The following is a 22,841-nucleotide window of genomic DNA, read 5'->3' as shown; positions in this document are numbered from 1 at the left end:
CAGCACACAACCCCAGCTTTCCATGAAGTCAGTCTTCTCCTACTAACATTGCAAAGTCAACCCTTCACTTCTTCTCTTCATCTTGTAGTGGGTTTATGTTTTTTTTTTTTTTTCTGGCTAAAGGCACATCGGTCTGGTCAGAAACAGGATTTACATTTGAGAAATTGTTAAAAAAAAAAAAACTAAAAAAACAAACATCCAAACACGCAGAATGCATCTTAAAAATGAGAAACAGTATTGACAGCTGCTTCAGACAGGTGATAAAATAGCAACCCACAGAATGGAGATGCGGGAGAATACAAGACATCATGTAGAAGTCAGTGCAAGACACTGTTGCTTTTAGAGATTTTTGCACATTACAGGGTTATCACGGTCATGGAACCCTGGAAATATTAGGGAGTTTTAAAAATGATTTCCAGGCCTGGAAAAAGTCATGGTAATACTGTAAAAGCTTAAAAAGTCACAGAAGTTTGTATAGTGAATATTCATTTTTCTTAATCTAAAAAGATGAAGGTTTCTCTAAAAGGTTTAATGGCTAGATATTGCTTGTTTTGAGATCTTGTGGAGAGTAAAACCTCAAACCACATTTGTACACAAATAGGCCTAAGTGTAATTGTTTAACTATATAAATTGCAAAGATTGATACCCATGGATAGATTGACACCGAATATACAAATTGAAATCTGGTCAGCAATCGCTTTAAAATGATTATTAAAAAAAAATCCTTATCCAGTAATCATGCATCCTCCCATTAGATTTAAACCATAAACCATATCAACAAACTGAAAAATAAGCAAAGAACAGAAAGCAGACACATGAAGCCACAAACTGCACCATTAGATTAACTGTGGACTTTATTTCTTTTTTGTTTGTTTTCAGGTTTTTAGACAGATGTGTACAGAGAGGTAGAGGCAGGATTCTTTTTTTTTTTTATCTTAAAAAAAAAAAAAAGACCATAATGAACAACAGCTGCAGATTTGTCCCATTAAACAACATTTAAGCACTGAACACAAAAGGCACACTTCAATTATACAGTGCAAATCATCACAGTGTATTCCAAAAGGGTGATTGTCAGTTCTGTAATATACAAGTCAGGACATTTTTCCCCTCTGAATCAATAGGCACAAATGCTTTTAAATATACAGCATGCAAATACAGGGCATATTCATAAGTGTGAAAGTGTGTTAAAACCAATTCTAAAAGTTTTTTTTTTCTATAATAAAACAGGCTCATGCAGTTTTATCCATAACACTGATTTGTGATTCAGAGTAGGATGAAAAATCCTAGTAACATAAATGTCAATACAGTGTAACATTTTACTGGGAAAGATTGAACAGACATAGACCAGAGAATCTGTACATTTCAAAGGCTTTTGTGTCTGGTATAATGTTGAAAAATTAGATGGAAAATGTACAGAAACAAGCGCAGCTTCATATGAATAGTTAATAAGGAATAACATTTAATCTGATTGTTCATTACGTAAAAAAACTATTGGTCATCGCTGTTTTGTTTTTTGTCCCTCATACACATTTCCCTTAATATGTATTGTCTTTCAGTCTGTCAGTTCTTCACATTCCAGGTAGTTAAATAGCATGCTATTTTTGCATTATTAAAAGGCAGCTTTTATGTCAGTGGATTTATTGAAATGGTAGAATATTTAATTGTACAAAAAATATTTTTTTGGACAAAAAACAAACAATTGACAAACATTGTATTTTGCGCAGATATACAGTGCTATACCGTATTCAAAAGGTTTGAACACAAAAGATTACTTAAAAAAGAAAAAGCTAGCAAAAATATATCATCAAGGGAGTAAGGCATTAGGGATTGGTCTCATGGTCACATGAAATTGGCATCTTTCCATCTGTATTTATAACTTCCTCCCAGTTTGCAGTTGTGTATTCACAGAGAGAAATTGGAGATGATGGCATCTTGACTGCTGGAGCGCTTGTAGCTGGATGAAGAACTGAAGTAGGTCTCACCATAAGTGCTGATGTCATCATCGTCATCGTCGTCATCAATATTCAGGACTGGTGCCGAGCTGCTCTTACGCCTTGTGGGTAATCAGAAATAAAACATTTTGGTTAGATTAAAGCAGTGTTTCCCAACCACTGTGCCGTGAAAGATTGTCAGGTCTGCCTGGAAAATGATCAAGTTCCACAAAATAAAATAAATACAAACCAAAGATTCTTTGCTATGGCATTGCAAAAATTAATTTGAAAGAACAAATCTACAAATTAGAATTTTTTGGATAGCCGAATTTCAAACCACGTGTAAACACCACCAAGACAAACAGAAAACATGGACAAGCTCTTGAAAAGGAAAACTATTGATAATGGTTATGTGGGATGGTGGGATATTGTGGTGGATTATTATTATTTTGTTTTGTAAAAAGGGTGCCTTGGCAGAAAAAAGTTTGGGAAACACAAAGTTTCTATATTACATTAGCTTGCCCGTTGTATACATCAGGGCAAAGGTTAATGAGATCAGTAATAATATTATGCATTTACTTTATCTCACTGCATGATATAATTCCATCAGTGGTAATGGATTTAATTGCTTCATGGTGCTTTCAGTGTAACCCAGAACAGTAATAATATTTTCATATTATCTTGTCATAAGCGATCCATGTTCTGATAATTTATCTCTGAGCTGACTCTGGATCAGCAGTACTGTTTTAATAATTTACCTCATCTCACTGCGCAGTGCTTTGAGCTGACTCTGGAGCTGTTCATTGGCCTCCTGCTGCTCCTCGAAGTCTCTCTGCAGTTTCTTCTTGCTGTGCTCCAGTCGGTCGATCTCCTCCTCTGCCTCATCCATCTGCCTCTTCAGAGCCTTCAGACGCAGGTTCAGCTACAAACAGCATGACAACGCATTAATACAATATTGACAAATAAATTCAGCACAATTCAACCAAAGTGACAGAACTCAACTAGCTTGGATCTATCTCAAATGATTTTTTTTAATTACTCCTGAAATGTAATCTGGTACTGATTACAATTACGCAACTAAAATTTTAATAATTAATTAAATCTTATATCATTATCTACATCTTAAATCATACATCTTTTAGATTACAATTTTAGGTGATTACTTGTGAATTAATTTAGCATGTTTTGATGAAAATCCTTAATTTGAAGTGTATCAAGTACCCACACTCTTTTCATTAAATGTTAGTAAACATAAAATGAATCTGCTGTTTGCCATTTGTCAGTCCCAGAGTCATTTTACGTGATCCAGATTACATGTAGTTCATAACTACCAAACACTGGATATATAATTGAGAAGCATGTATGCTTAGAAGACTACAGTATGCAAGATTTTATTTTCTCTTCTCAGTGGAGAGATCTCTGCTCACCTGATCTTTCTGATCTTGCAGTGAATGCTGCTCTTCATCCACTTGCATCATCATCTCCTTCACCTTGCGCTCTAGCCGACGGTTCGCCAGTTGTAGGTTAGCTCGTTCTCTGCACACACACATTTAGAGTAAAATATTTGAACTTCATACCAGACATTTTACAAAAAAATCTAATGTCATGTCTAGGATACACAAAGTAATATTTGCCTAGTGTACCTCTCCTCTCCCTCTAGTCTTTCCTCCAGTTCCTGGATGCGGTTCTCAAGCTGGGCCACCAGACCCTCTTTATTGGGCTTCTGAGATCCCTCTAAATGAGCGATCCTGCTCTTCAGATCCTTATTCTTCACAGAAAGGGAAGGTGAGTGGATATTTAAATGTGAAAAGGTTACTAGCTGAGTGTTGCTTGTTTAGATAAGTCAAGAACTTAAAGAGGGGTTGATGGTTAGTATAGGACTTCTCTCAGACAAGTTAGTTTTTACCTGTCTGTCCAGGGCGATCTTATCACACTCCAGATCCTGTCTGCTGGCTCTCTCCTGCATGAGTTCACTCCTCATCTGCTCCAACTGTCACACAAACACAATACAATTATTAATGGCAAACCTCCCTAACACAACACACCAACAATAACAAACCATAAGTTCCACCTCAAACAAGAAACATCCCAGTCCTGACCACATTTTGCTTCACACAACTGGTGAAGGGAGCCAAATTGAAAGTATTCCGCCTAATGTTATACTTATTTTATGCCATCTGGCCACCATGCATGGGAGTGTACTCTTCCTAGCTGCTACAAATTTAGTGATCACTAGTGTGATATTCTGCTCAAGGAAAAGTGTGATACGGGCAGTCGGTGTCCATTCTAGGTGCTGCTTGGGCTTTTTGGTAACAAGTATCACATGAGATAATGTGTATCTCATCATAATTTGTACCGGATTAATGATACTGATAAACTTAAATAAAAACTGACCTTTCCGCCATCATTTACTCACCCTCATCGTTCAAAATCAGTGTTACTTTGAGGGAACAGAGGATCATGTTTGTGGTTGTTCAAGCTCCGAAAGCACACATAAAAGCATCATTAAAGTTGTCCATAACATGTGGACGTGCCTTAGATTTAAATTCTTCTGAAGCCATATGATCGTGTTGTGTGACGAACAGACCGGAATTTAATTCACCTCATTTGAAACTGCCACGCAGGCAAGAATGATCTTGTTTACATGAGCGCACCCGACATCAACGCTTTAGGCTGTCAAGAGCTGCGCGCACAGGATGTGTTGTGCCAGGCTAAACTTTAAAGGCAGAGGAAAATAAATTTCACACATCGGTTCTTATGTGTATTTTCACTATTTATGTTGAATGTGTGAAAGTGAACGAGATTTAAGGATGGGTCAGTGTTCCGTACCCCTTTGCAATACCTCCGTGTCCGCCTACGGGACGTGCCACCACTTTGAGAATCACTGGACTAATGGGAGTATTCTGCAATTACCTAAAGTATTGAATTGCTCTACAAAGGTAGATCATTTTCTATCAGGCTGGCATGACAAAAACTGAATAAAGGATGAGCAATTTCCCTGGTAATTTATTATTTATTTTTACACTCTCTACATCAGGGGTCTGTTTTAATAAAAATAAAAAAACTCAATTGTTAGAACTTTTAATGTTTGGGCAAAGCGGGACAGTTTACTTATTTTCATTCACAAAACATTACCCATTTACACGCTAAAAGGGTCATGATGTGGGTCTCGTCAATGGTTTGGCTTTCCATTCAGCACACAACTGAATAACACCGGCTGCATGACTATGATAAATAATTACTGCAAGAGTTAGATTAACATACAGGTGTGAGGGATTTAAACATTTCTAAATTGCACAAATAAAAAATACATATTCGTCTCTTGTTTGCGATTGCTCACGTGTCATTGATGCGAAGATATTTTATTACAGTCCAACATTTGTTTGCCTGCAAACTTAGTAGCACCAAAAAGCACAAGCAGCCTCTAGAATGGACACAAACTGGCCATATCACACTTTTCCTTGAGCAGAATATCACACAAGAGATCACGAAGTTTGTAGCAGCAAGAAATAGTTCACTCCCATGAATGGTTGCCAGATTGCACAAAATAAGTATAACATTAGGCGGAATACTAATTGCCCATGTCTGCTCTAAATGATCCATTAAAGTTTGGATGTATAGGGAGAGCGATTGCGTCATTCATTCCTTCCTTTTTTACTCTAAATCTCTTCTGTTACTTTCAGATGTGAAAGTGAAACTAAACGGGCACCACATGAGCATTTCAGATGTAGAAGTGAAAGAGAAAGTGGAGATTCATAATAAAAAGCATCGTGATCCGTTTCACACCCACATCTATCATATCTTATTTTTGGAGCTCCAAAGGTCTGATCAACATTCACATTGTATGATATTGTATGAGTTGAGATATTCTTCCAGAAGTATAATTTGTTCATGCGACTTTCGAATTGTGAAAAAATAAATGGCTGCAAAACCACACCATGGTGAATAAACGAGATGCAGACGGTCCACTCGTTAGTGATGAGCTAAATGAAAAAGTCTCTGAGGAAGTGTCTCAGCTGTTTGCCGCACACGGCTACCACCGGACCTACCAACATTGTAGAGAAAAGTTAAAAAACTTAAAAGTGACTACAGAACCATCAAGGAAAAGTGGAAGTGGTTCGACCAAATGGACACTATCTAAACCGGCAAGCAATGGGAGGGAGATTGCCCTGGATGCACCCACAAAGGAGGATAGTATATTTTGTTACGCTAACTCTATACTCTGCTTGAAAGCTTCATTTTATTTAGTTGACCAGCTACTGGAATCTTGCTTCTAAAACAAAAAGGCCAATTTAACTGTTACACTTGTGTAAAATCCCCATGCAACAACTGCTTTATGCAGCACAATGAGCTAGTAGCTAACAGCTAGCGGTTATGTTTTTGTTTTGGTCAGTTTGTGTCGTGTTTAAGATGATGTCACAGCAGTAGAGGTGGTGCAACTATGACAATCATAATATAATCCCACCCACGTTGAGGGGCACTAAACTGCAGTGGAAAAGGAAGCTCAGAAAAGTAAAGCGAGTAGAGTTGAGGCGAGTTGAACCGTAACGTGCAGTGGAAAAGTGCCATAAGCCCAACTCAAGAATAAAGAGATAGAACACGCCTCAAGACTTCAAAGAGATATAGAAGAAAGCGATCAATGGAAGGAAGATTGCACTTTTTGTCTGGTGCCAGGCAGTAAGAGTGGATGATATTTTATGCCAATTAGCATGTGACAGTGGTGCTCATGGATGAGGGATGAGCCGTGTGTGCTGCTCTACCCTGCAGGGCGCTGCGTCAGCAGAGCAGAAAACACACTGAAACTAATCAAAGCAACAGAGCGAGAGAAAGAGAGAAACACATAGACAGAGAAAGAGAGAGAGAGCATGCAAGCAAAGAGTGGGAGATTACTCTCATTCAGACAGCCGCTCCTGCACCTGCTGTCATGGACGCAGGTGCGCCCATCCTGACTCCCCATATCCCCCCACTTCTGTAACCCACCCCAGTCTCTGCAGAGTCCTCTACTGTTTCCATGTAAACTCACCTCGGCCTTAGCGTAACACTATTGTGTCATTATGTTTGCCTCAATTCTCTATTTCCAGAAAATTAAAAAAAGATCACACGCTTCTCTCTTTTATAATCTATTAATCACCTCTTCAGCACTGATCTAGATTTGCTGTTTTTTAATGGTTCTAAATGTGGTGTGACCGGTGCAATCGTACCAATGCACCAGATTAGCTTTTGGGAAAGTTAAGTTTGAAACAATAAAGCATGAGGATAAATGTAGGGTACTTGCACTGAAAGTTTTACAAAGGTCTTAAAGTTCAGGAGTCATAGGTGCAACCATATGATGCATGATCCTGAAATTAAATAAAGTCTGCCTTGCTTCCATAAAAAACACTCAACCAACAGTTTTCAGACTGAGATGGTAAAACACCAGGCCATGTTTCTCAGGAAACATGCATCATCTGTGCTTCAGATTGCAAAATGTTCCCTTTAATGGCCTTATCAGTCAGGAAGGAAGAACTCTCTGTGGTCTCTCTCTTACAGCAAACCTCTGATTTGGGGATTGCGGACATTTCTCTGAAATTGTTTCAGAGTGAGCTCTGAGATGCCCGACCTCTTGCATATTTTGGCTGAGGCAGAGCTTTAGAAAGAGGTCTTAATTGATGCCTGAAATTTGGACAGGCACTCTTTCACCAAGAGGCAAGCTGCCAAAGAGAATGATTACGCAAGCTCTTCTTACAATGCACTGTACCCTTCACTTTCTTTTCTCTCTCTCCCACTCCATCTTTCTCTTGCTCTGGTGTGAATTACGTCTGAATCTTTAGTGCAATTTTTGAAAGCAGAACCACACAGTGGATCAAGGGGCTGGTTTTGTTCAACTGTCACTTGTGCTTTGACTGGATTAAACAGTGTGTTTGTAAAGTGCTCCGAGTACCCGGGAAGAAATAGATCTATTGACCAATTTAAAAATGCCTGCATTATGTGCAGTGATTTTTCAGAATGTTTTCTTAGAAAATCTATGAAAAAATCATTACTTATTACATTTGGCCAGACAGAAATTCTGATCACGAAGTCTAAACACATTTTCTGTGTTGTCCGTACAACCGATCAGAGACTGCTAAAAGTTCTAGAGCAGAATATGCAAAGAGTACAAGAGTTTATGCAGGTATTCAACAGACTGGCTCTCCAAGACTGGTACAGTAAGATCCGTTTTCACCTGTTCTCTCGCTCTGTCTATTCTCTCCATCAGCATATCTCCACTCTGCCTTTCCTCCTCCAGCTCCATCTCTAATTGAGACACACGGTCCTGTTGGTAGATAGAAACAGACAAATGTACATAACTAGGTGTTTACCACACAGACTGGGTTAAATTTTGGAATTCAATACAGAACCACAAAAGAAGAAATGTCTCTCTCAGTGCTCTACCTCTAGGAGTTTGACTTGTCTGCTTTTGTCATTTGAGTGGGCTTTTGTCTCGGCCTTGACCTCCAGATCAAAGACCTTCTGCTCCAGGTTATTTGTTCTCTGCATGGCTTCATCTCTCTCCTTCTGACACTGATGCATTTCCTCTTGCACATGAGCCAGCTAAAACGCACAAAACACATTCACATTTTAAAGATTAACAACAACTTTAAGTCAACTAGGACAGTTGTGAGTATTCAGGCTGTGGATTGGAGCTGTTTAGTCATGGCATCAATTTGTAGGACAACCTGGAAGGTGGATTTCTAACCTGTAGGACCTACCTGGAAAAAACTATTTCTAATGGGTTTTAGAGTAGCAGTTTTCCATTAAGCTCTGTGGTTAAAGGAATAGTTAAAAAGTTTTAATTCTGTTATTTACTCTTTTTCAAACCCATATGACCAGTTTGATGAACACAAAAGGTGATGTTAGGCAGGATGTTAGCCTCAGTCACCTCAATATTACTTCCATACATAAAAGTGAAGGATGACTAAGAGTGTCAGTCCCTTACATTCTGCCTAAAATTCCTTTTGTGTTCCACAGAAGAAAAAGTCACACACGTTTGGAACAACATGAAGGCAAGTAAATGACAGCGAACCATCCCTTGTGCTACAAAATAAAAAGCACACATCATACCTTAATCATTAATTTTGAATTTACCATAGGTACTTCTGTGAGTTTGTTTACTTTTGAATTTTGTTTTGACCATTTGAAGTTTGAATTAACAAGGATTCCATTGGCCTGTTTGAACATTCCATCAATGGGATATTTCAGATTTTGTATTTTCTGCTGTGTGAAAACCATAAGTCTGGTCTGTTAGAAGAGTCAGAACAGTCTGAAGGTCTGTACCAAGTTTGGTTGCCAAGCTTTATAGCTCTAGGAATTATTGTTTAAAATGTTGGTCTCGTTTTAAGGATTAAAAAAAAAATCCTGAACCAAGTTTAAAAATAACAATGTTTTGGCTAATTCCCTTTGGATTTGTCCATCTAAACATTTCTAGTTAACTAATACAGTGATGTGCATGCTATGTGGGAAATTTCTCCTTTATGTGTGGTGAACTTCAGTTCTTCTGCAGTTACAGTTTTTGCCACAAGATGCTGCCTTCCCCATTCGTTAACTCCTAACATACATATGAAGCATACACTGTTGTACTTCATAAAAGTGAAGTTTCACAGGGGCTTTGAGCTTTTTTATTTTATTTTTAAGTAGAACCAGAGTAACAAAGATCCAGAAAAGGATGAGAAGTTGCTTTAATGAGTGTTCGCTATTAAAGCTGATGTGTGTGATTTTTTCTTCTTCTCATATCCCAGCCACATAGGCAGAGTCGCCTATAAATAAGACATTTGTAGGTTGATTTTAACTAGAAGTGTAATTCTGTCGAGCTAGCAAAACATTCCTGTGTGTTTGAGCAGAATTCCAGCTTGACACGCTAACAGTGGCTCAACCAATGCTTTGAGTTTGGGGTGAGACTATCCGTTTATACAACCAATGGAAGACAGATGGAGCTTTCAGGAATCTGTTTGGTGACGCTAGTGGCGCAGAAATGACAAAACTTTAAGCGTGTACTGTATGCATGTGTAGAGTATTTGGTTGTGTTTTTGAGAGGTTAGTGATAGGTATATAGTTTCAGAGGAAACAGCTGTGCGAGAGAGGTCATGCACTATGTGAGGAGAGATTGTCATTGAGGGGAGTCTGTATCAGAGGGAATTTTGGGAGGATGAGGTGTTGGTAGGTCATTGCTCAGAGTCTGTGCTCTCTACAGGAACTCAACATCCTACTCTCTCTCTCTCTACACACACACACACACACACACACACACACACACACACACACACACACACACACACACACACACACACACACACACACACACACACACACACAGTATCTCTCCACTGGTCTTTATTCCTGACACATGAACCATCTCCCACTCCCTTCCTTCCACAATCACAAGCTGAAATTTTGAAGGCAGACTAAATATTTGGCCCAAATGGTATGAACAACATTTTGAATAGAAACACGTTTTTCTCAGCGTTTTTGCCATTAAACACCAAAGACTCCAGGACTGGCATTACAGTCAGTCAGCTCTGAATCCAGGCCACATTTCACTCTTGCTCTAAAGTGTTAATGAGTTCAGGGGGGATGGGTACTTCTGTCCCAACTATTCTACAGGACATCATTCACAGGGCCTGACCAATAATGCCTGATTCCCATATCAAACAATAACATTCCTTAAATGCCACAGTGTTGACAGGGTTAAAGCCCATAGTTGCATCCAAACAGCAGAGGTCAGAGGTCAGTCCCACTTGGGGTTGCTGAGTACATAAACTGAAGTGTTGGACATACACTGTGAATAAGAGCTGAAGTGATTGAAAAATCTGATCTGCCAAAAGAATGTTGGCCGATGATTAATGGCTATGAGGAACATTCCAGGGGTTTACTTAAGGTTTATTTAACACAGAAAGGTGATATACTGATATCCATGACACAGATAGAGAGAGACTGAATAAAATGGATGTTGTGCAAATTATATTTATATTGATCAAATATCGCTCCAACAAACTGTTTCTTGAGAAATACGTGGTACATAATTGTCAGCTTGTAAACATCCACTAAGGATATGCAGGTTTCATTTTGGGTAGATACTGTACTAACACCTTATCTTCCTATATTTACTTATATTTTTCAAACAGGATCAATATTTAGCTTAGAGCCTTCATCAATATAATTTAAACAAAATACTTATTTATTTTCATCATGCAGCTTTACCTCTTACTCTGCATTTATTAAATGTCTACACTCACTCGTATAACCTTACAGTCCACTTACAACAAATTATCATGTTATTGCCATTGGACATGTACTACGGTACTACCATGTTTTTTTGGAAATACAAGATGACACCTACCCATAGTAATACCATGGTTTTTAACATGGTATTTTACTGTACTATGATAATACGTTTTTTTAGACACATATCATCATAAAAGCATGTTTTTTTTACATTTAACTTAGTGATACAATGTTGCTTTTTTTAGACACATACCATGGTAATGCCATCAAGTATTTTGGACATGTACTATAATAATACTTTTTTTTTGGATATTAGCCTGGTAATACCATGTTTTTTGGACCTGCAACATTGTGATGCCAAGTTTTTTGGACAAGCCCTATGATAATACCATGTTTTTTTGCATGTACCATGGAAATACAATTTTGTTTTGGACAACCACTGTGATTATACCATATTTTTAGATACATACTATGGTAATACCATGGTTTTTGGACATGTTACATTGTGATACCATGTTTTTTTTTTAGACACATACCATGGTAATGCCATGTTTTTGGAAATGTACTGCGATAATGCCATGTTGTTGTTTTTTACATATATTATGGTAATACAATGTCGTTTACATAGACACCAGAAAGAGGGTTATTGCGAGAAAGTGGCGTTCTTGTTTACATGCACTGTTTAAGCACCGTATTCTTTACTCCTGTGTACATGCGGCTCGGTCCGTAAGGAGCTTTCTCCACAGCAACCTAAATTCCCTGCGATGCTTGTGTAAATAACAAACATGGCATCAGAGGAAGATTTCACAATTTTGTTCAGTTGCTTTACTTTATTTCCAGATATTCCAGAGTTTTTGCTGTATTTGTTTTCTTACCTTTCTATAGTGACCTGCGGTGGAATTGCGCTGCAATAGTGGGGTTCCCTTTACATATAACTATGGGATTTCCTCATTGTACGAGCACATATACACAAATGTGAGGGACCATCAATATTTTACAATGGTGTTTATAAATGGGTATAATTTATAGTTTATGTGCTTTTTCCCACTGTACTCCTACAAATGTTTTGTTGACTTCTTAGGCTCAATCCTATGATGTTTGTTATTTGGTCTGTTCCACGCACATGCGCACTCAACAACCTGTTAGAACGCTGCTCATTTGTTTACATGGCCACATAAGCAGCTTTCTCCGAGAGAAACTTAGGTGCGTTAAACCGCTTTCCCTTATTCCCTTAAACAGCGTAAGGAAATCGGCGTTCTCGTTTAAATAACGTTTCAGAACGCAGATTTCTGCAAACCCCTTTGAATAACCTGCTTTCTTAAGTGCATCTAAATGTGGTCACTGCTTTTATATCATGTAACATGGTAATCCCATGGTTCTTTTTACATGTACCATTTAATGCATTCCATTTAAAAATATTTTCTTTTCTGGACCTGGTTTCAGACAGGTGGTTTTTGTAAAACTTTTTTGGCAATTCGCCTTCCCCCACCTACCTCCTCCTGAAGATTCTTGGTGGCAAGACGTGATTTATCTAGCTCCAGTTCTCCCTCTCTAAGCTGCTTCTTCAGCTCTGCCATCTCCCTCTGGTTTTTCTCTTTATACATGTCTATCTGCTCCTGCAGCTCCTGAGTTGAGCTCTGAGACGCCTCTACTATCTCATTCATCTACAGAGAGAGAGAGAGAGAAAGAGAGATATTAAGCATTGTAAACCTAGTGGGACAAAGTAAATGTTGTCAATTCCTCAGAAATCAATCAGGCTGCCCAGGTTTCTTTGAGACACATCACACTAAAGCTGCAAAACCAGCACAGATTGTGTCCTTTTAAGGGAATTGAAAAGAAACAATGTACTGACAGCTAAATTTAAAATTATTAATAAGTTTATTAATAAGGAATAGTTGACCCTAAAATAAATATTCTGTCAATATTTACTCACTTAAGATTGGAAGTGGCACGCACAAGTATTATGGAATATAATAATTTAATACACACACACACAAATACACACATATATATATATATATATATATATATATATATATATATATATATATACATATACACATACATACATACATACATACATATATATATGTATGTATATATGTATGTATGTATGTATGTATATACACACACTACACACACACACACACACACACACACACACACACACACACACAAATATATTATAATAAAATATATACATAAGTGTCCAGGACATTCTTCAAAAATTCACCTTTTGAGATCCACAAAAGAGAATCAAACAGGTTTGGAAAGACATGAGGATTATTAGAATTACAGAATGTTCATTTGTAGGTGAACTAATCCTTTAACACCCTTACAGAGGAAAACAAACAGCACTTTGGTTTGATCCAGGTCTATCTAACCTCCCGTTGTAATTTCTCGACAGTCCTGTCCAGCAGCCTCCGCTCATCTTCAATTTCATTCTTAGTGTTTTTAAACTGCTCTTTCTGACTCCTTTCCTCTTTCAGTCTTTCCTCCAGCTCATGGTGCTCTTGAGTCATCTTGGTCAAGTTTTTCTGTAAATGGGAAAATTTAATTTAACACAGTGATACCAGGGCTACCCTTAGACCAATTATAAATAGTACTGTTTATGGTTGGTATTTTTAAGCTGGTTTAAAGATCTGCACAGTTTTCAGACCGTATGACCTAAATTGTTCCATGACTTTTCCAGTTGGGATTAATTGGCAATGATATTTAGAAATAATTCTAATTGATTGCACACACACAAAGAGCTTATTTCTAGTCTACAAAATATTTTGGAGTTGAGCATAACTAGAAAGATATATATTTACTATAGAGATTTCAATAACTTTGCCTGGAAAGCACAATTTTAAACTTGATATTTCCCGGTTTTCTATGGGCTCCATGTGAAGAATTCAGAATAACTTGACTTACTGTATTGTGTGATCTCTAACTATCTTAGCTCTAATATATAAAAATCAGGCTTTTGTATGGTTTATGTAGGAGTTTTGAGGGCTCACCTGCACATCCTCTAGGCGAGTACTAAGTGCCCGATTTGCTCGGGTCATTTCCTCTTCCTGTTCCCTGACCTCAGCGATAGACTCATCCAACTGTCTCTTCTCCTTCTGTAGTCATACAAACAAACACATTACAGATGTTCTTCATCTTTGGGGCTGATTTTCTAGACTATGATGAAGCCTTTTCCCCGGACTAAGAAAATTAATTAATGGAGAATCACTGCTGATGGAATTCCAGGCATGACAATCTTAATCTTTGTCTGGAAAACTGCTACCTGTCAGACTAATAATTAGAATACAATACTGGTAGAAACTCCACATGTATTTATAGCCTGAAGGCTGTGTGTGTATTAAAAGTAAGCATTTTATTTTCCAAACAATCAAAGAGAAAGTTGAAGGCACCTCCAGACGGCTGGCACGCTCCGCCAGCCTGCTCTCCTGCTGCTTGGCTTCATCAATGATGCGGTTGAGTTTGGCCACCTCATTCTCCAGCTCCTGCGCCCTCCTGCGCAGTTTGTCCACCTCCTGAGACAGATGGCCTGCCTGACCCTCAGACAACTGCCGTGCTGCCTCCACTTCCTCCTTCTCCTTACTCGCTGTGGCATTGTTCTAGAAAGAGAGCACGAGATAAGAAAGCAGCAGTTACATACACTTACTCTGTACTTTTATTTGGGAACTGCAACATTACTCTGCAAAAAAAAATACAAATCTTTTTATTGCTTTAGAGCTCCATGTGACACTTCTATAGAATATTTCTCGCTTTTAGCCACCAAAACAGAAATATGAGGAACAAAATGTCAAAATCTTCATGTTTTTTTGAGACGGAGACTGACATAGTCTGATCTTATATATAAAGCACAGTGACACAATGATCTGCTGTTTGTCACAAATATAAAAGAGAAAAACAGCCAAATATTCCAGCCAAAACAAAATTTTTAATGAACGGTAAAAAAAAAAAAAAACTCAGCAAAAAAAGAAAGAAAGAAAAAGTCCTCTCATATTCAACTGCTTTTATTTTCAGCAAACTTAACATGAGTAAATATTTGTATGAACAGAAACATATTCAACAACTAACACTTTACACATAGACATGTGACTAACAGAAATTGATTAATGTGCAAAATCAAAACTAACAGTCAGTATCTGGTGTGGCCACCAGCTGCATTAAGTACTGCAGTGTCCAGAAAAAGGGACGTTTCTTTTCTGCTGAGTTTATTTATGGCTGGAATAATTTTCTCAGTTCACCAGCAATTGAAGCTGTAGCATGGAAGTCCATAAAGTCTTACAACTGAATTTGTCTGAATAGAAAAGTGAGTGCAAGACAAAAGGCTGCCCATTTAGAGTTAGAAAAGCATGTCTCCTCCAGTTTCTCAATGACACAACCTGACACATTATACAGTTTCTTGATTCCTTAAACCTTTTGACGAATTACAGATTTAGATGTCTCTGAACATGAACGAATTCCTTAATTAGGCTGTGCTCTCTTGGAGTCTGTCTCTTTGTTAGGAATTGGCTTGTGCTTGGCCAGTACTAGAGCACCCAGCATTTTTCTCTGCCAAGTTTTATGAATAAAGGAGACTGCCCTGTTGAGCTACTGTGTGCACTACAGACACATTTTGTAATTCCAAACTCATTCAGCGACTTAAATGTCCATGAAACCCTTAGGCTTGAACGCCTTTGATACCTAAAATCAGCATGCCAGAGCTCCTTGAGGGTCTTTTCAATTAACAAACTGACAGGTTTTAAAAGCAGAGACAACTGTCATGCAGCGATGGTCTCTTTATCCTGTTGATGACAGCTTAAAGATTACACACAACACGGGTCCAGAACTGGACGAACAGGTAGATCGTTTGCTCTGCATGAGGGAATGAGACATAACAGGTCTGGCCATCCATTGTCAGCAAATGTGGAAAGAGACAATGTTTGAATTAAAACTAAACTAAACACTTACTGGGCATGAATTGTGTGTTCTGGCTGATAAATGCTAACAGTAGTTGAAATTGTATTTTCATAGCAAAATTGTCATTTTTGATAGCTTTTTTAACCTTTGTCCAGTGATAGTAACCATAAAATCTTGGGGTCTCTGTAGGGGCCTTGACATCTGTTGCAGGTTTCCCTGTTCTTCTATTTTATTCTAATTGCAAAAGGATTGTTTGGGAGTCTAAAATGTATATTTCCTGATGACACACTAAAGCTGAATATATAACTTATTTATACTGTTTTTGTGAAACATCTTATGTGACTTAAGACTTTTGCACAGTACTGTATATATATATATATTAATGATACCAGTCTTTCTACACAGTATCCATAATACCAAATGCCGACTTAATTTAGTACCCAGATGCTGTCTTGTTGGGTGGCTGCATTTGAACACTTGCATGCAAATGTGCGAGCATGCAAGAAGAGGGATAAAATGAGTAATGTATACAAATGTGCTTGAGGAATTTGGTATCTGTAAGTCTCGAGCCAGGACATTTGCGTTTTTTTGCAAAACTTGTTTAAATCACTATGTCATGAACGTCGCTAACTTTGGCAAACCTAGCAATTATTTTGTCCCCTATTTTAGCATATTTACTGCTTGCTATCTTCTTAACTAATGAATCACCCAATGAATCAATAATAGGCTTCAATACTGTCAATTGTACACATTTTGTCGAACTACGGAAAGCCGTAAGAGAGTGTCTTTAGTGTCTTTTTAAAATCACTTTAGAGTTTAGAGCATGCAACTTCTGATCTTTGAGCATAACAGAAGCATTGACAAAAGTAAAACTTCATATTTTAAGATTTTAATTATAAATGACAACCCATTGATTTACATTTAAACTTTTATAATAAAAGTGTATTATATTTTGTTATTTCATCAAAGGATGGCCCAATACATATCCACAGAGGTCTGGGCTTATCTGAATATCTACTGACCCTAGAACTGCCATTGCCTCTGGCCCCATAGTATGCGGTGCTAGAAAATAAACATTACAAAATCATTGTACATTTAACCAAACATTTTTTTGTGTGTACATGGTCTCAGATTAATCACACCTTGCTACCGGTAAGACACACCAGAGTGAGACTATAAAAGACACTGTTTAAAATATCTGTGCCATAATGCAGTGGAACTGCAATCGCAAACCCAGTGATTAGCTAACATCCGGATGAGGACACACCAGCTGTGTGTGTGTGTGTGTGTGTTAATGAAAGGTTATTTCTAGCCTAACACAACAGAAACTCATTAGCAGAAAAGGGTGGATTTATGTCTGCTCTGCTTACAGTTCAAAGTCCTGAAGCCCCCCTACAGCCCTCACTAATGCTGTACTCATTAACCACGACACCACCCAAACTAACCACAGCCAACCCCCTCAAAATAAACCTAGACCTCTGTTACGACACACAACCCCAGACTTCTGGTGGCCTGGAGGTTGTGTTGGGGAGTGCCTTGTTAATATATACAGTTGAAGTCAGAAGTTTACATACACCTTAGCCAAATACATTTAAACTCAGTTTTTCACAATTCCTGATATTTAATCAGAATTTAGAAAACATTCCCGATCAGTTGGGTTCACTACTTTATTTTAAGAATGTAAAATTTCAGAATAATAGTTGAGAGAATTAATTATTTCAGCTTTTATTTCTTTCATCACATTCCCAGAGGGTCAGAAATTAACATAAACTTTTATAGAATTTGGCAGCATTGCCTTTAAATTTTTTAACTTGTGTCAAACGTTTTAGGTAGCCTTCCACAAGCTTCTCACAATATGTTGCTGGAATTTTGGCCCATTATTCCAGACAGAACTGGTGTAACTCAGGTTTGTAGACCTCCTTGCTTGCACATGCTTTTTCAGTTCTGCCCATGTAAAACGGTTAAAGGATGGGCAAGGAGGAGGCGAGAACCGGCTTGTCAACATAAATAATAATTTAATAAGAAACTTAAACCAAAAAACACATGACGGACATGCCCGTAATTCTCTCTCTCTCGAACAATCGTCACCGGCTGCCTTTATCCCTCGCGCGCCTCATCAGGCCGATTGGGGACTGGGCGCACGATATTCCGACCCGGCCCCGCCCCCCTCCGCTCCACAGCCCACAAATGTTCTATCTGACTGAGGTCAGGGCTTTGTGATGGCCACTAAAAATGACCTAAAAGTGTATGTAAACTTGTACTGTTATCTAGCATAAGAGAACACCCTTGCGCTATGGTCGTTTATCTGTATTTGCAATACTGCAGAAGATAACAAACATTGACAAAGTGATGAAAGACTAGGGGTGGGAATCAACAGGAATTGGCGATACAATATTTGAACAATATCTTGGTCATGATATGATAATATTGCCATTCTTTTTGTTGAGTGTACTGCAATTCAAACCTGTGATATTGACCTTATGCATCAGAGAAACTAGCAAAACATTTTCATGGATCTTCCGGTGTATACACTTATTTTCATTGCTCATTTAAACTTGGCATTTTGGTCAAATAAATATAATTGTGTTTGTTGACCAAATTCAAGCCTGTTTTTTCTTCTCACATGTGCTGTAAGTGATGGTCAATCTTTTTTTCCCCCCTCTAAAATAATTGTGGAAAATGTAACTAAAATTTTTAAAGTATCATTAGTTACAATATCGATAAAGTATTGTAATGTAAAACATTGTGATACTTTGAGATACGTTTTCCCCCAACCTCTAGGAAAAACCTCTTTTAAACATTTATCCACAGAAAAGAAGCCATGTCATGACACAAGGTGGTTTATCACGTAGCCTGTGTCCTTCATAGAAGGTTATCGTAGTTTAACTGTGGCAATATTTTCTTCCCTTACGAGGAGGACGAATGTCTGGAAACATTTTGCTACTGATAAACTACAGGACATTGAGGTAGTGCTGAGAAACTGTTGAATTGGGGGAAATTGACGAAACTCTGAGCAGACTCTGTTTGTATTTAATGAACATTCACACATTCCCTCTCCCTCTATGCCCCAGTTCCCGCAGTCAACTCTTTGAAGGCCTTCGGACGCGACAGAGTCAGAGCAGAGCAGCACTCATACGGAGCTCTTTGTTTGCTTCTGTGTTTCTTTTCTTGACAGAGGTATTACAAAGACTAGAGCAGTGTGATCTGAATGGTGCACCAGCCTGCTTGGGCTGTTTATCTATAGTTGGGTATTAACCAGCATTGCAAGAGTGTTTATAGGGCTCAATAATAACAATGGCAGGAGAATAACGTTCACTTCATGAACTCAGAGCAAGGACACAGAGTGTCCCCAAGCTTTGCAGCCCTAATCTTTGTAGCACCATTTATTGCCCAAACGATCACTGAAACTAATAAAACCGTCTAAAGCCATACCAAATTCACCAGGTGAAATTATATTCTCCTTCACTTTCACTACCCCTAAAAATCTAAATCACTTTAATCCACTATCAAATCATCCAGGTTTACATGTAAGATTTATAATCTGAGTGGGGACAATTTAATCTTAATGCCAGAAATGAAAGCAAATTAAAGCACAGGTCAATCCCACTGTAGTCCCCATTGGACAGTTTCTGTCACATTATCAGTTATATTGGAGGCAATGTGTAGTCTCTCAACTCAAGGCCGATTATATTTCTGCGTCGAACCTATGGCGTAGGCTCTACGTAGTAGCCAATGCAGTAGTTGCATTTACATTTCTACATTGGTGTGTCTGCGATATTCTGGGAGTACATTGCCAAGTGCTAGTATATTGAGATAAAATGCCTTCATTTCTGAAATAATTATAAATTTCATATGTAAACAAAAGCATTGTAATTTGTGGATTCAAAAGTATATTTATATTATAGCATTCAAATATTTTTCTAACAACATGTTGTCTGCCATGCAGAGAGAAAATAAATCAGGTTTATACACAGTCTGCTTGCGCTTGAGTTGCTTAAAAAGTAATATATAAAAGTTATGGCATACTTTTGACACTCATGCTGGAAAATAAAGCCAAGCAAATAATTCATAACTACTCACTTGACCACTTGTCATTTTAAAAGCTTAAAAGTTGGATTTACAATGCATAAATGCAAAAGAACAAGCTTTTTAATTTTTGCGCTTTTTAATTTTCTGACAAATTAGAAGTGTTCCATATTCAAGGGGGGCCTAGGTAGCTCAGTGGTAAAGACACTGTCTACTACCCCTTGAGTTTGCTATCCCAGGGTGTGCTGAGTGACTCCGGCTAGGTCTCCTAAGCAACCCAATTGGCCCAGTTGCCAGGGAGGGTAGCGTCACACGGGGTAATCTCCTCGTGATCGCTATAATGTGGTTCGCTCTTGATGGGGCTATTTGCCCGTTTTCTACCCCGCTAGTGGAGGGATGATCGGTCAGTCTCAGTTTTGGGAGTGGCATGTGAGTTTCCGGTGTTCAGCGTGGAGTCTGGTGGGGATGGATGCCGAGCAGACTGACACTGAACTGGTGGCAAGAAAAAATAAAACCGATCACAGCTTGGCAATATCTGAGTTGTGAGTTGTCCGTGGATGGTGTGAAGCTACACACGCTATATCTCCGCGGTAACGCACTCAACAAGCCACGTGATAATATGTGCGGATTGACACTCTCAGACGCGGAGGCAGCTGAGATTCGTCCTCCGCCACCCAGATTGAGGCGAGTCACTATGCCACCACGAGAACTTAGAGCACATTGGGAACTGGGCATTCCAAATTGGGAGAAAATGGGAAAAAAAGTGTTCCATTTTCATAACTTATGAAATATGATTATTTACTGTACACAACTCTCAAATATACAGTCAACGCATCATACAGATCGGAAAGTAATCAAGCAGAATACAACAAATGTTGTGTCACTCCCATAGTAAATATATTTAGAGTAAAAGCCCAGATAAAAAGCACAAAGTTAAGAAGTTGTAAACAGCTGTGTCTTTGTCGCATTTCGCTCATAACTCCATTAAACATAAACCAAATTTTAAAACAGAAGATGTTCACAATTCTTGTCCAAATTCTTGTTCAAGTCCCTTCGGGTATATGATGCACAAATCTTAAAATAATCTTGAAGAAAATGCAATGCTACCTCAAATATCTTATTTGTAATGCTGTGGGATGGTCTGTGGTAAAAAAAAAAAAAAAAAAAGCATACAATCACAGTTGCTGTGGTCTGCATCGTCGCACAGTTTTTGAAGGGGTGCACGTCAGGCTACATCATGGGCTATGATATAGGTTTGATGCAGAAGTATGAATCAGCCTTATATTGCAATATATATTTTCTTATATTTTTACATTTAGAATTTCTTTGTTTTTGGTTTAATGACAGCATAAACTCAAGCTGGCATGGAAGTTTGGGCAAAACCCGATGATCAATGTTATCCCTGCATGAATTAAGAATTTTTTTAATGTAGATTCTAAGGGAACCAACTTGTGTGTTAAACTGTTAAAAGAAATGATTCCATGATAATTTTGATTGGAGATTTGGTAGAATATTTTACTATATTTAGGGGATTTCATTACTGATTGAGGGATTGAAACACCCAAGATTTCCTAATCAAATACATAATGACCTTCATATGCAAATCCCATCATCAACGTTGTTACAACTAACTAACATGGTGTTTCTTTACCCAGTGGCCACAATGATAAAACATTATTGCAACTATTTGATGGTTTGAACAACCAATGATACATGACTTTTAAATGTAACCAAAACACCACATTAATAAATGGATAATAGGACGTCCTGTTTTTCTAGTGTCCAAAATTCAGTGCCGTTTTTACCAACAAGTTTGTGTTTTCACTGAAACTGCCAAGACCAATTAGTCATCTACTGAATTTCTATGGTCAACCTTCTAAAGTGACCTCCGTTTACGTGTCAGGTGATGTTCTCAAGAAAACGACTCGGTTACTAACGTAACCTCAGTTCCCTGAGAGGAGGGAACGAGTATTGCGTAAGTAGCTTACGCTATGGGAAAACTCAGTTTCTCGAGAAATATTGAAGTCTTTATGTAAAACGCATTGCAGCTGCACAGCAGACAGTAATGAGCGAGGCAGCTCGGTCATTGGCTGTGCTGCGGCAACTGCTCGAACCAATGACGGGGCGACTCTGAACGCGCGACCAATGGGGGCGCGCCTCACGTTCGCGCGCTCAGAGCCCACCGAAATTAGCATAGCCAGGCTATATAATGGGCACCCTGTCATACGAGTTCCTTTAGGTTCAATCGACTGAAGCGAACTGACCAAGCACAAGCACGGCAGCTTACGCAATACTCGTTCCCTCCTCTCAGGGAACCGAGGTTACTTTAGTAACCGAGTCGTTCCCTATCGAGAGGTCTCTCCTATTGCGTAAGTAGCTAACGCTATGGGAACACCCTGCAAAACGCCGTGCGTGCTGACTTCGCTCTATAAAGCCAGAGGCAGATGCCCGAGCCTTAAAGCAAAGTGATTATTCCACGAGCCGGCCAACGGCGAGCTATATAATGGGATAACAAAGAGCGCCTTTGCCCCAAGGTGGGGCGCTCATTGTACAAACACAAGCACATATCTTATTATGATCACATTATGTACTGAGTTTTCTATGTACTGGTACGCATAAAAATCCTCTAAGTCGGTCAGAGACGGACCTTATAAGGGAGGAGACAATGCCCAGCATATACATACTCTATTCCATTCTATAGTCAGGCTGATAGAATGTTGGAATGTAATGAGGGGACCTGTAGGTTAT

The 22,841-nt window shown here is 38.5% G+C and overlaps 1 protein-coding gene across 2 annotated transcripts in view; it reads right to left on the bottom strand.

The window, feature by feature from the left end:
- Positions 1-851: 851 nt before the first annotated feature.
- LOC127650012 (cingulin-like protein 1) overlaps positions 852-22,841 on the bottom strand; it is a 49,543-nt gene continuing 27,553 nt past the window's right edge. For both annotated transcript variants that reach the window (XM_052135122.1, XM_052135130.1), the window contains 11 exons: positions 14,570-14,776; positions 14,171-14,275; positions 13,553-13,705; positions 12,662-12,832; positions 8,343-8,501; positions 8,134-8,223; positions 3,838-3,921; positions 3,575-3,699; positions 3,359-3,467; positions 2,690-2,853; positions 852-2,053 (listed from right to left, as the gene is read on the bottom strand). In XM_052135122.1, the coding sequence (XP_051991082.1) occupies positions 1,903-2,053; positions 2,690-2,853; positions 3,359-3,467; positions 3,575-3,699; positions 3,838-3,921; positions 8,134-8,223; positions 8,343-8,501; positions 12,662-12,832; positions 13,553-13,705; positions 14,171-14,275; positions 14,570-14,776 (1,518 nt within the window). In that variant the 3' untranslated portion in view covers positions 852-1,902. The remainder of the gene's footprint in view (positions 2,054-2,689; positions 2,854-3,358; positions 3,468-3,574; positions 3,700-3,837; positions 3,922-8,133; positions 8,224-8,342; positions 8,502-12,661; positions 12,833-13,552; positions 13,706-14,170; positions 14,276-14,569; positions 14,777-22,841) is intronic.

This window comes from Xyrauchen texanus, chromosome 1 (genome assembly GCF_025860055.1).
Source record: "Xyrauchen texanus isolate HMW12.3.18 chromosome 1, RBS_HiC_50CHRs, whole genome shotgun sequence".
Classification (NCBI taxonomy): Eukaryota; Metazoa; Chordata; class Actinopteri; order Cypriniformes; family Catostomidae; genus Xyrauchen; species Xyrauchen texanus.
The sequence above is the reverse complement of the archived record's forward strand: the minus strand, read 5'-3'. Positions and strand labels throughout refer to the sequence as shown.